Source organism: Rhinoraja longicauda, chromosome 5 (assembly GCF_053455715.1).
Source record: "Rhinoraja longicauda isolate Sanriku21f chromosome 5, sRhiLon1.1, whole genome shotgun sequence".
NCBI lineage: Eukaryota > Metazoa > Chordata > Chondrichthyes > Rajiformes > Arhynchobatidae > Rhinoraja > Rhinoraja longicauda.
This window is the reverse complement of record NC_135957.1, coordinates 42,556,168-42,569,922: the sequence shown is the minus strand read 5'-3', so window position 1 is coordinate 42,569,922 and position 13,755 is coordinate 42,556,168. Positions and strand designations below refer to the sequence as shown.

Sequence of the window (13,755 nt, the reverse complement as noted above, 5' to 3'; positions counted from 1 at the left end):
AGTAACTGCAGGAAGTTATTCAATTTTTCAATGTTCTCTCGACTCTGGATCAGTTCCTGTGGACTGGAGGGTAGCCAATGTAACTCCACTTTTTAAGAAAGGAGGGAGAGAGAAAATGGGGGATTATAGACCAGTTAGCCTTACATCGGTAGTGGGGAAGATGCTGGAGTTGATTATTAAAGATGTTATAGCAGCGCATTTGGAAAGCAGTGACCGGATCAGTCAAAGTGAGCATGGATTTATGAATGGGAAATTATGCTTGACTAATCTTTTGGAATTTTTTGAGGATGTAGCAAGTAGAATGGATAAGGGAGAGCCAGTGGATGTGGTGTATCTGGACTTTCAAAAAGTCTTTGACAAGGTCCCACACAAGAGATTAGTGTGCAAAATTAGAGCACATGGTATTGGGGGTAGGGTATTGACATGGATAGAGAACTGGTTGGCAGACAGGAAGCAAAGAGTAGGAATTAATGGGTTCTTTTCAGAATGGCAGGCAGTGACTAGTGGGGTGCCACAAGGCTCGGTGCTGGGACCCCAGTTGTTTTACAATATATATTAACGATTTGGACGAGGGAATTAAATGTAACATCTCTAAGTTTGCGGATGACACAAAGCTGGGTGGCAGTGTGAGCTGTGAGGAGGATGCTATGAGGCTGCAGGGTAGGTTGGGTAGGCAGAAGCATGGCAGATGCAATATAATGTGGATAAATGTGAGTTATCCACTTTGGTGGCAAGAACAGGAAGGCAGATTATAATCTGAGTGGTGTCAGATTAGGAGAAGGGGAGTGTTGTACTTCGTGGTCCGGTACTTGTTGTACCTTTGTTGTGACTCTGGAAGGACCACAAGTACACGTGTATAAAAGGTTACATTGCTGGAGCTTAACTCCAGGCTGTTTATTCCAAGGCCGCCTGGATCCAGAGTGACCGCCTAATCACACCCATCACTTATATACACAGCCATACAAAGTAGTTCTTGGATACACAAAGTAGTCCCAGCAATATCACAACATCCCCCTTGTCTTATATATTACAACATCCCCCTTGTCTTATATAAAATTGTTTTCTTTACCATTCGAGGGCTAAAATATATTTAACAAAACCAAAACACCATTGCTTTTTGCAAACTAAACCCATAACACAACTAAACACAATTAAACACAATTGCTTTTTTTCGCCATCATGGTGGTCACTCCTCTGCGGAATTTCACTCATCGCCGGGTGGTCACTCATCTCCATGTGGTCACTCATCTCCGGGTGGTCACTCACTCCGTGTGGTCACTCCACAGATATATACATTTATACAAAAACATCAAATATAATACATTAAGCTTTCATTACACAGATCACTACACAGGTCATTAAACACAAAATATTCATTTTGTTCCATATCTTCCCCTCAAGAAGACGTGCTGTGTAGATCAAACGTAGTGTAGGCTCCAGATGCTCCACCACCATGATTTGCCCGCCACTGCTGGGCTCCCACTGCTGGGCTCCCACTGCTGGGTTGGCACTGCTGGGCTCCCACTGCTGGGTTGGCACTGCTGGGCTCCCACTGCTGGGCTGGCACTGCTGGGTTGGCACTGCTGGGCTCCCACTGCTGGGCTGGCACTGCTGGGCTCCCACTGCTGGGCTCCCACTGCTGGGTTGGCACTGCTGGGCTCCCACTGCTGGTTTGGCACTGCTGGGCTCTCACTGCTGGGCTGGCACTGCTGGGCTCCCACTGCTGGGCTGGCCCCGCCCACAGGTGCTCCAGGCCCCGCCCACAGGTGCTCCCGGCAGCTGCCGCTCAAATTCGAACGCGCTGCCGCTGCCTCGGGCCCAGGGCCTCCCGACTCTATGGTCAACGCGCCTGGGTAAGTACGCAGTGCTTCAGCCTTACCGGCCGCCGCACCTCCGCGGGTGGTCGGTCCCTCCGGTCGCCGACCCCCTCTGGTCATCGCACACCTCCGTAGGTGTCGGTCTCCTCCGGGGCTCTCCCGGTTGCCGCACACCTCCGTGGGTGTCGGTCTCCTCCAGGGCTCTCCCGGTCACCGCACACCTCCGTGGGTGTCGGGTCCCCCGGTCGCCGCACACCTCCGTGGGTGTCAGCCTCCCCCGGGGCTCTCCCGGTCGCCGCACACCTCCGTGGGTGTCGGTCTCCTCCGGGGCTCTCCCGGTCGGCGCACACCTCCATGGGTGTCGGTCTTCCCCGGTCACCGCACATCTCCGTGTGTGTGTCGGGTCTCCCGGTCTCCTACAGTTGCCGCACACCTCCGTGGGTGTCGGTCTTCCCCGGTCACCGCATATCTCCGTGTGTGTCGGGTCTCCCAGTCTTCCCCTGTTGCCGCACACCTCCATGGGTGTCGGTCTTCCCCGGTCACCGCACATCTCCGTGTGTGTCGGGTCTCCCGGTCTTCCCCGGTCACCGCACATCTCCGTGTGTGTCGGGTCTCCCGGTCTCTCCCCCGCGAAGCAGTCGCAGGCTTCTAATCTCGGGCCTACACAGGTGCTGGGGCGCGACGTGGGCCTACACGCACCGCCCTCAGCAGCTTGCAGCGTCACGTCGGCAACTCGGCGCCGACTACTGAGCAGGTAACTATACCAACTCACACTGGCCCTGTCGGGATGCACTCCAAACGTCCCGTACCGAGCTGGAAACTTTTCTTTTGTTTTGTTTCCCTTCAGCTTTTTTTTTCTTCTTTTTTTTCTTCTTTTTAACCTTTTCTGCTCGGGCATGCTTCATTCCCTCCCTAGGCGAAACACCAAACCGCTGCCACCATGTTGTACTTCGTGGTCCGGTACTTGTTGTACCTTTGTTGTGACTCTGGAAGGACCACGAGTACACATGTTTAAGATGTTATCATGGTGGAGCTTAACTCCAGGCTGTTTATTCCAAGGCCGCCTGGATCCAGAGTGACCGCCTAATCACACCCATCACTTATATACACAGCCATACAAAGTAGTTCTTGGATACACAAAGTAGTCCCAGCAATATCACAACAGGGAGGTGCAATAAGACATGGGTGTGCTTGTATATTAGTCACTGAAAGTAAGCGTGCAGGTACAGCAGGCAATGAAGAAAGCCAATGGCATTTTGGCCTTCATTGTGAGAGGATTTGAATTTAGGAGCAAGGAGGTCCTACTGCAGTAGTACAGGGCCCTGGTGAGACCGCACCTGGAGTATTGTGTGCAATTTTGGTCCCCTAATTTGAGGAAAGATTTTATTGCTATTGAGGGAGTGCAGCGTAGGTTCACCAGGTTAATTCCTGGGATAGCGGGACTGATGTATGATGAAAGAATCGGTCAACTGGGCTTGTATTTAGAAGGATGAGAGGGGATCTTATAGAAACATATAAAATTCTTAGAGAATTGGACAGGGTAGATGCAGGAAAAATGTTCCCGATGTTGGGGGAATCCACAACCAGGGGTCACAATTTAAGAATAAGGGGTCAGCCATTTTGGACTGAGATGAGAAAAACTTTTTCACCCAGAGTTGTGAATCTGTGGAATTCTCTGGCACAGAAGGCAGTGGAGGCCAATTCACTGGATGTTTTCAAGAGAGAGTTAGATTTAGCTCTTCAGGCTAAGGGAATCAAGGGATATTCAAAGAGGCAGCTGCAAGGAGCTTTAAAATGCAGAAACAAGGAAATGCAGATGCTGGTTTACCAAGGAAAGACACAAAATGCTGGAGTAACTCAGCGGGAAAGCCCGTTGGTGATATTGTGTCAGGGTTTTGAAATCCTGGTAGAAATATTTGGTGTTAACATAACCTTAGGATATCTTAATTGGTAATTGTGATGAGCTCCTACAACTAATACAACTGCTCACACTTACACATTGTCAGCTATTAGTGTGAGGCACTTGAAATGGCAGTCATATCATGTGTGTGAGAGAGAGACAGTGAATGAGAGTGAGAGAGAGAGTGAGTGAGAGAGAGAGTGAGTGATAGAGAGTGTGAGTGAGAGAGTGTATGAGTGAGAGAGTGTGAGTGAGAGAGTGTGAGTGAGAGTGTGAGTGAGAGTGAGAGTGTGAGTGAGAGTGAGAGTGAGTGAGAGTGTGAGTGAGAGTGTGAGTGAGAGTGTGAGTGTGAGTGAGAGTGTGAGTGAGAAAGTGAGTGAGTGTGAATGTGAGTGAGAGTGTGAGAGTGTGAGTGAGAGTGTGAGTGAGAAAGTGAGAGTGTGAGTGAGAGAGTGAGTGAGAGTGTGAGTGAGAGTGTGAGTGAGAGTGTGAGTGAGAGTGTGAGTGAGAAAGTGAGTGAGTGTGAATGTGAGTGAGAGTGTGAGAGTGTGAGTGAGAGTGTGAGTGAGAAAGTGAGAGTGTGAGTGAGAGTGTGAGTGAGAGTGTGAGTGAAAGTGTGAGTGAGAGTGTGAGTGAGAGTGTGAGCGAGAGTGTGAGTGAGAGTGTGTGAGAGTGTGAGCGAGAGTGTGAGTGAGAGTGTGAGTGAGAGAGAGAGTGAGTGAGAGAGAGAGTGAGTGAGAGAGAGTGTGAGTGAGAGAGAGTGTGAGTGAGAGAGTGTGAGTGAGAGTGTGAGTGAGAGAGTGTGAGTGAGAGTGTGAGTGAGAGTGTGAGTGAGAGAAAGTGTGTGAAAGTGAGATGGGAAAGGGAGAAAGTGAAAGAAAACTATTAACATTCATTGAGCAAAATATGAAAGTTAACTTCATACTTATTTTCTACATTTATTCGTGAGCACAGCCATGAAGAAAATATGAATTCAAAATTAGATTCTGCTGTACTGAACTCTCAGCAAAATGGAATATATTTCTTACTTTCTGTATCCAGGCAAATCTCTTACCTCATCAGCTATAAAGCGGAGTTTATGTAGAAAACTCTGAACCTGCTTCATTTTGTCCTTGAATGTGTTTTTCTTCACCTGGGATCGGATTGTCTTTGCTTGTTGTGCCATGTTCTCCTGGAATCAGACACATTTGCTTGTATTCAGTGTAAAGATTACAATCAGACCTTCTGTATGTTTTGTCTTTAAAAAGAGGATCTACGCTTTCTGCATTGCTTATTGCATTTTATCTTGAATCTGTGCAGTAAGAGAGCGCTCAGCTCACGCAAGGAAGATTGATCCTGTGCTAAACACAAGCTGTCGCTGCATCAGTGGATGCATGAAACCTACCAAGACTGAAAACATCTACCTACTCTCTGGCATTGCACCTCCTGGAATCAGAAGAGCCGTAGCCAGTCAAAAAGAACGTCTCAGACAATCAGAGGATGAAAGACACCCCCTACATGACCACCCTTTACTACCTCAGTGTTTGAAATCACGCAGAACTTTCCTCTCGTCTGTCCATCCCCTGGACTGCAGTGCATCGTCCAGAGGCTCAAATCTGGGAAGAGAGACTAGAGAAATCTCCGGAAGACACTCACATGGCAATCAATCCCTCTGAGAAACTCCCACCAGGTTCCGACCAACCGTGGATAACCTGGCGCAGTCTCAACAGACTGTGGACAGGCATGGGGAGGAGCAAATTGAACATGCTGAAGTGGGGATATACTGAAGATGCGGCAGATTGCAAGTGCGGACTGGGCCGCCAGACTATGGAACATCTCCTGAGCTGTGACATGCTGCATGACACATGCACTGTAAAGGATCTTGCAGAGGCCAACGACGTGGCACTAAAATTTGGCTGCTATTGGAAAACAGGTGTGTGATGACACAAATAAATAATCTTGAATCTAATAGCAATACAACTTGGTTGGTGGAATTAGTATTGGTCATTGACAGCTATCATCTATCAAAGCAGCAGAGCAAGTTTTTTTCAAGTCATCCATGGTATCTTTCAAACAATTTTCCCTGCGCCGAATGATTTTGAAAATATCAGGCAAATGTCTCTCATGGGAGCCACATCTAAGCAGTGCAGCCACTTGACCCTTTGCTGCGTATTGTGAGGTTTCGTAAAAATGGGGAGTCGCAACTCTAAATGATCTTAAATTGAAATGCTGCAGGAGTTCCAAGAGCTATGAAGAGTAAGCGTTGCATGAAAAATCCATTACTAGGAAATTAGAACATTTGAAACCTTTGAAATTTTCAGATCCTTCTCCGAAGATTGACTGTGAGAACTTGGGAGCAGGAGAAAGGGGATATGGCCCAACTAGCCATCCCTGTGTTTCATAGCTGATCCTCAGTGTCAACCCTGCCAATCTATGTATCCTTCAATCCTCTTACAGGCCAAAGATCTTTTAAATCTCTGTCTTAATTTTTTTTCATCATCTGAACATAAGAAGTGCTCTGATATACAGAAAATTCACAACTTTGAGTAAAGACATTTCCTCTCATCCACTATTAAACTTCAACACCTGAGACTATGGCCCCCAATTCTAGACCAGTGTAGAACAGAATAATAGGAGTAACGTTATAAGATATTGAATTCTGTACAAACTAGAATGCCACAATGAAGATCTAAAGCAATATTTGCATGAGCACCCAAGTCCTTGGTTTCTCAGTAATGTTTCTTAATGTTAATTATCTGTAAGAGATGGGGAATGTTTCATGTACCATCTCCCTTATGCAGGCCTTCAGTCTCTCTCTGTCCAGCTTTGTCCTTCCTAATGCATTTTGGTCCTTCATTGCCAGTGACACAAAACGGCTGTTGGGAGAACACAGAGGCAATAGATCAAATACAAAGTGGATGCCTTCAAAAAATACCTTGCATATGAAATAGAAGAACAGCTCAATTATCCCATTTGATATAAGACATTCATTTCATTCGTAATTTCAAAATCTGTAAATGCTATCATTAATAGACATAAAAAGTTGGCGTAACTCAGCGGGACAGGCAGCATCTTTGGAGAGAAGGAATGGGTGACGTTTCGGGTCGAGACCCTTTTTCAGATTATTATATGGTTTCGGAATAGATGAAAACACCTTTCAATCAATAATTTGTTTGGAGTACAGAATATCATATTCACAAATGCCTCAACATTTTTTATGCAATTAGAAAAATGAGTACTTAATTTGCTTTTGGTAGCACTAGTGGAGAAGGAAATGTTGGCTAAATGCTAGGGAGAAATGCGTCTTTCCTTTCTAAAAGTGTTATGTGCTCTGTAATATTCAACTGGTGCAAGACGACCAGACTTTGGTGCAACAGCTGTAACAACACTGTGCCAAACACACATTTTATGTCCCAGAGATAAGAGCGGTACTAGATGCATCTGACTGACTGACTGTGCACTTAACATAATGGAGCAAGGCTCACAAGAAATAGTCATGCTTGAAAAATACACAGTTGGGATATAAAGCAGTGGAGTCAAAACTAAAAAGTTAAATTGAAAAGAAAAGGTATAAAAATGCAAAAGCTTAGAATTTGGTATGTCCTTAAGATAGCCACTGAGGTTTTCAGCATGAATCTGGTGAATCATCCTCAACATGAAGATACGTAAAGAAATTACCCGGTCGCACTTTAATTAATTAAATAATTAATTTGTATTGATAAACTTGCTGCAGCAGACTAACGCAGCATTGCCACCATTTTACAGTGGGGTGATCGGTATCTGCATTTATACGCACTTGCATCCGTTGCTTAGCTCCTCCAGGACGCCTCGGAGCCGTCGCTCTGGGTGTGGTTTTTCTGTCTTCATGATCTCCTGAACATCGTTTAAACCTTCTTCCTATTGTCAAACATTGGACGATGTTACACGACCACAAGATTGAAGAAAACAAATTCAATTTTCCCGCCTCCTTTAAACTCAGTGGGCCGCCATTCCCACTCTTCCTTGAAACTCATGAATGCCTCCTTTCCACGCCCCCTTGCAACTAACTTACCAGACTTGCTTGACAATTTATTATGCTCTTCAAAAATAAAAGAATTTAAAATGTGCTGGAGCACTAATTGGAAAAACATCCACCAGTCAAATAATCTTATGAACATTTCTTTGGTTTATTTTCCACCGTTAATGTGAAAATTAAAATATGATTTTGTGTATGTCTTTCTTCATCTCTTCATCAGGCCATCTGGGGATGTGTGAGGACACTGTGGGATAACATGTTGCTCGAAAATGTGGAGAAACTGCAGCTAAAATGAACAACTTGAAAACCAAGGAATCCAAAGCACAAATTTCAGTCCGAATACTGAGTGGTTGCACAATTGGGGCATCAACATGTCAAAGTTCTAAGATTGCAGGTGGTAAACAAACTCTTGTAATAAATTGCTTTGGTAAAACATGATTGCCTATTTCACGGCCTGGAGGCAGAATCAAGGATCTACAGAGAAGCCTTCTTGAGTGTAATTTTAAAAAGGAATAAACCACATCTTTGGCCATATTGACCTCCAGTCTTTTTTAATGGGAAGCCTTTTGCTGATTAATTAGATACTTGGCCTTTGCAGTAAAAGTTTTGACCTGTTTCAATTTGTAAGAATATGGTAATGAATGGTACTATTCCCAGCAGTAAAACAAAAGTAGTAATTAGGCTAGGTTCAACTTACATGGTGTGCCTCAGGGTTCGGTGCTGGGCCCATTACTGTTTGTCATCTATGTCAATGATTTGGATGAGAACATACATGGCAAGATTAGCAAGTTTGCTGATGATACAAAAGTGGACGGTTTTGCAGATAGTGAAGATGGTTGTGAAAAATTGCAGCAGGATCTTGATCGATTGGCCAGGTGGGCGGAAGAATGGTTGATGGAATTTAATACACAAAAATGTGAGGTGTGCATTTTGGGAAGTCTAACATGGTCAGGACCTACACAGTAAATGGTAGGGCTCTGGGGAGTGTTATAGAGCAGAGGGATCTGCACGAGTAGTGCAGGTGCATAGTTCTTTGAAGATGGAGTCACAGGTAGATAGGGTGGTCATAAAGATGTTTAGCACATTGGCCTTCATGAGTCAGAGTATTGAGTATAGTAGTTGGGAGGTCATGTTGCAGTTGTATAAGACGTTAATCTTAAGACAGGGGACAGGGATGTTCCTCTCCTCCTAAAATCCACCACCAACTCCTTAGTCTTGTCGGTGTTGAGCTGCAGGTGATTCAGCCCACACCACTCAACAAAGTTATTGACTACATCTCTGCGTTCAGCTTCCCTCCCCTCACTGATACAGCCCACAATTGCAGTCACCTGAAAACTTCTGCAGGAGGCAGGAGACGGAGTTATATCTGAAGTCCGAGATGGTAAACAGGAAGGGAGAGAAGACCGTCCCCTGTGGGGCCCCAGTTTTGCTCACTACCATGTCCAAGACACAGTTCTGTAGCCCGACATATTGTGCTCATCCAGTCCGATAGTTGGTGGTCCAGGACACCAATGGAGCATCCACCCGCATCTTCATCAGTTTGCTCCCTAACAGTGCAGGCTGGATGGTGTTAAAGCACTGGAGAAGTCAAAAAACATGACTCTCACAATGCTTCTCGGCTTATCCAGGTAAGTGTAGGAACATGGAGCAGGTGGATGATGGCGTTCTCAATCCCCATCTGTGTTTGGTAAGTGAACTGCAGGGGGTCTAGGTAGGGTTTAACCAGAAGTCGCAGGTGAGTGAGCACCAGCCTCTCCAGCGACTTCATGATGTGTGATACATAGGTTATGGTCAAAGAACAGATGCCGCCTGGCCCATTTGAGTTCCTCCAGCACTTGCTCAAGATTCCAGCATCCAGCACACTGTAGTTTCTTTAGTCTTCATGATCAACTGGCTTGGTTACACTCATTATTCAGCTTGCACTTGTAGTTCCATCAGATGTTGCAAAGGCAACAAGTGGAGATTGGGTCTGTTTGTCTGCATTTTTTGCCCCTTAATCTCCACCTGCTCTGGGTATTGAGACTAAACCAGACTTCAATAAACCCAAATCACTTTCAGAGCAATGGGAGAAAATGTCATGGCTGGATCTGGCACCGTTTGGCAGGGCGGCAGAGGCCAAGTAAAAGTCTTCTCCAATTGGTACGGTGCTGAAAAGTTCCTCCATGTAATGTATGGAGGCGATGAATGAAACTGAGCCCAAGTTTCAATTAGAGGCACGAGGGACTGCAGATGCAGGTTTACAGAAAAGGCACAAAATGTTGGAGTCACCCAGCGGTCAGGCAGCATCTCTGGAGAACATGGATAGGTGATATTTTGGGTTGAAGAAACATAGAAAAATAGAAAAATAGGCGCAGGAGTAGGCCATTCAGCCCTTCGAGCCAGCACCGTCATGCAATATGATCATGGCTGATCATCTAAAATCAGTACCCCGTTCCTGCTTTTTCCCCATATCCCTTGATTCCTTTAGCCCTAAATCTAAGTCTCTCTTGAAAACATCCAGCAAATTGACCTCCAGTGGCAGAGAATTCTACAGATTCACAACTCTCTAGGTGAAGAAAGTTTTCCTTATCTCAGTCCTAAATGGCCTACCCCTAATTCTTAAACTGTGACCCCTGGTTCTGGACTCCCCCAACCTCGGGAACATTTTTCCTGCATCTAGCCTGTCCAATCCTTTAAGAATTTTATATGTTTCTACGATCACCTCTCATCCTTCTAAATTCCAGTAAATACAAGCCCAATCGACCCATTCTTTCATCATATGTCAGTCCCGCCATCCCAGGAATTAACCTGGTGAAACTACGCTGCTCTCCCTCAATAGCTAAAATGTCCTTCCTCAAAGCAGGACACCAAAATTGCACACAATACTCCAGGTGCATTCTCACCAGGGCCCTGTACAAATGCAGTATGACCTCCTTGCTCCTGAACTCAAATCCTCTCGCAATGAAGGCCAACATGCCATTAGCTTTCTTCACTGCCTGCTGTACCTGCATGCTTACTTTCAGTGACAGATGTACAAGCACACCCAGGTCTCGTTGCACCTCCCCTTTTCCTAATCTGACACCATTCAGATACACTTTGTGTATTTTTTTCCCTATCAGAGGCATTGAGTCAGCAGTCTTGTCTTGACCATATGTCCAGGAGAAGTAGGTCTTTGCTGCACATTATCTCTTTGAACGTTACTTGCTCTGCTTCCTTGCTTTGTTTTGTTCTCCCCCACCTTTCCCCTTTCTATCCTCTTTTTCTCTCTTTCTTTCTATTTCTCCCTCCACTCTCCCACTCCCTGTATGCTGGCATCTTCACTTTCCTGCACTGTTCTCTCTCTCTGTGCTCCCTCTCTTTAACCTGACCCTCTTTGGCTCTGCACCCTTCTCCTCTCTCTCTATCTTCTTGCCCCTTCTCACTCTGAAAACTCAAGTTGCCCATATTTACCACTCTAAATAAGGGTTAGAAATGTTGGGATGATGTCAGCTGTTGATCTGAATTTTTTTTAACCTACTCAATGCAGGTTAGGGTGGGGACATTCATACATGAACCCAAGAAATAAGAACAGCAGTGAGTCACTTGGTCCTTCAATTCTTCTCCGCCATTAAATAAGACCATGTCTGATCCAGTCTTAGCCTCAACAGCTCTACCCAAATCACAGAGCTTCTTAGTAATTTAAACGTGCATCTTGTATATAGAATCATAGAGTCTGCAGCACGGAAACAAGCTGTTCAGCTCACCTCGACCATTCCGACCAAGAACTCCATCTAAACTAGTTCCATTTGTCCGCATTTTGTCCATATCCCTCCATACCATTCCTATCCATGTAGCTGTCCAAACGTCTTTTAAATGCTGTTATAGTTAGTTACTCCACTTCCACAGCCCATTGTGTAAAGAATTCTAAGACTCAAGAGAAGAACTCCATCCATCTCCAACTGAATTGAATGACTCTTTATACTTACCCTTGTTTGAAAACCCTCCACCAGGGGAAAGGAGCATCCTCTCAGAATCCAGATGGCTGGAAAATTGCAGACTTTATAGAAATTGTTTTTCATCCCCAAACTTTCTTTTACAGTTGGTTTCTCAGTGAAATCAAATTGCAGTGTTCCTTTAAATGTGCTACACTCTCTTCATTTCCTAACCTTTCAGCACTCAAATGGACCTTTCCACTTCAGTATCACGTGCGAGTGGAAATTCCCAGTCCACAGAGACACGGCAAAAAAAAAAGTCATAGAAAACTAACCAGTTTATCTGCAATCTTATCCATAATATTTGCATTGTAGAGTCGCCTTCGGTGGTCTTGCCACCAACTTTTGATATACGTGCAAGGTTTCTTTTCAAAGTACGGCAGATGGAAGTAATTTCTGAAATTAAATAGGAATATGTAGATTAGATCAATAGGTGTTTTCCACCGTGTTTTCTGGTGTTCTCAATGTTGCTAAGTGGTACTCTGTCAGAATATTGCTGAAAATATCATCAAAAGCTAAAGTATCACACAAAGCTAATCCATCCTTCACTTTTCAGAAATATTAAGCTTTTATTTGCTTATAGATTATTTTCATACTCCCAACATTAATATTTCACATTAATAATAAGCAGCAATGCACACATTAAATTATTCCTCCATAATATATACTCTCTACATACCAACATACTGTTGTCCTCAATCTAAGTATCTTAAAACAGTCTAATGTCATGAAATCTGATTTTTAAGGGGATCACCATGGTTGGCAATATTTTGCAGCAAAATAGTTTAATGCATCAACATTTAAAACACACTGTCAAGATATGTCTCTTTAAATTTCAGTGCAAACAAAACAATGCAACAGGTATCTGTGACTCTAACGCAGCAACAGTGAGACAATGCTGACTTTGTTCCATTACAAGCCAGCGCACTATCACAACAAACATAAGCATCATAATATTTAAAACTCTCCGAGTGCCAAGTTTCTTTCTTGGGAAATAGAGAGAAATTATATCAACTACCCAAATTTATTTACAACTTCAAGGGTATATAAGCCTCTCTAGGTTTCAGTACTTGAAAGAAACCTGAGAAATCATTACTCAGTCATAGTTTGGGTGCTTATCAATTAATTCTGAAGCAGTATCATGAAATATATAACAGAACCTATTGTAATCCGATTTCATGTTCATTAAAAGACCCAAACACACTGAATGGTGGGGCTTAAATGAAACCAATACTTCTCAAAGGTGAGACAATGAGTATATCTTCCAATAATTATGGAAACCTGGTGAAGAGAGGGGCAGGACAGGCAGCTGAATGTTCCAGGGTACAGGTGTTTCAGGAGAGACAGGGATGAGGGTAAAAGAGGATGGGGGGTTGCGTTATTGGTTAAGGAGGATGTCACAGCAGTGGTGAGAGGTGACTTTACAGAGGGTTTGGCTAGTGAGGCTATATGGGTGGAGCTGAGGAACAAGAAAGGGATGATTACCTTGTTGGGGGTGTACATGCAGGGAGAACGTGCAAACTCTACACAGATAGCACCAGGGTCCAGATCGAAACCGGGTCTCTGGCACTGTACCACCTTAAGCACAATAGAATGTTTTTAAAGTAATGGAAAGGAAACTCTTGTTGCCTCTCCTCTTACATGAAGATGCCATATTTAGATGCCATTCAGAAATTCCTGAGTAAACACTCCTCAGATGGGCATTAACAGGATTTCTTTATTTCTGAAAGGGAACCTGCTCGTCAGAACATAACTCTGTTCTTCACATCACACAGTTCTTTCAGCAGGACCCGGTGTGGGGGGGCCGCGGTGAGGGAGGGGGAGAACAATGGACAATGGAGGACCCGACATGGGGGAACCACCATGAAGGGATGGGGGTGGGGGAGGGGGAGAACAAAGGGGGACCTGGCGCGAATACAGTGTATATTTGTTTTACTTTGTCAGCACCTTTATGTGGCGACTATTTGCATACCTTGGGAATGCAAGCAAAGAATTTCACTGTGACTTGTCACATGTGACAATAAAGTATTTATTCATTCATTCTCTGAAAGACAAGCCAGCAAGTTTGGTGATGTCTTTCTTTATGAATGGAAC

The 13,755-nt window shown here is 44.6% G+C and overlaps 1 protein-coding gene across 9 annotated transcripts in view; it reads right to left on the bottom strand.

Annotated features, from left to right (window-relative positions):
* Nucleotides 1-13,755, bottom strand: part of otofa (otoferlin a) — a 224,433-nt gene that overhangs the window by 59,947 nt on the left and 150,731 nt on the right. For all 9 annotated transcript variants that reach the window (XM_078399342.1, XM_078399345.1, XM_078399340.1 and 6 more), the window contains 4 exons: nt 11,937-12,057; nt 7,493-7,593; nt 6,482-6,572; nt 4,772-4,888 (listed from right to left, as the gene is read on the bottom strand). In XM_078399342.1, the coding sequence (XP_078255468.1) occupies nt 4,772-4,888; nt 6,482-6,572; nt 7,493-7,593; nt 11,937-12,057 (430 nt within the window). The remainder of the gene's footprint in view (nt 1-4,771; nt 4,889-6,481; nt 6,573-7,492; nt 7,594-11,936; nt 12,058-13,755) is intronic.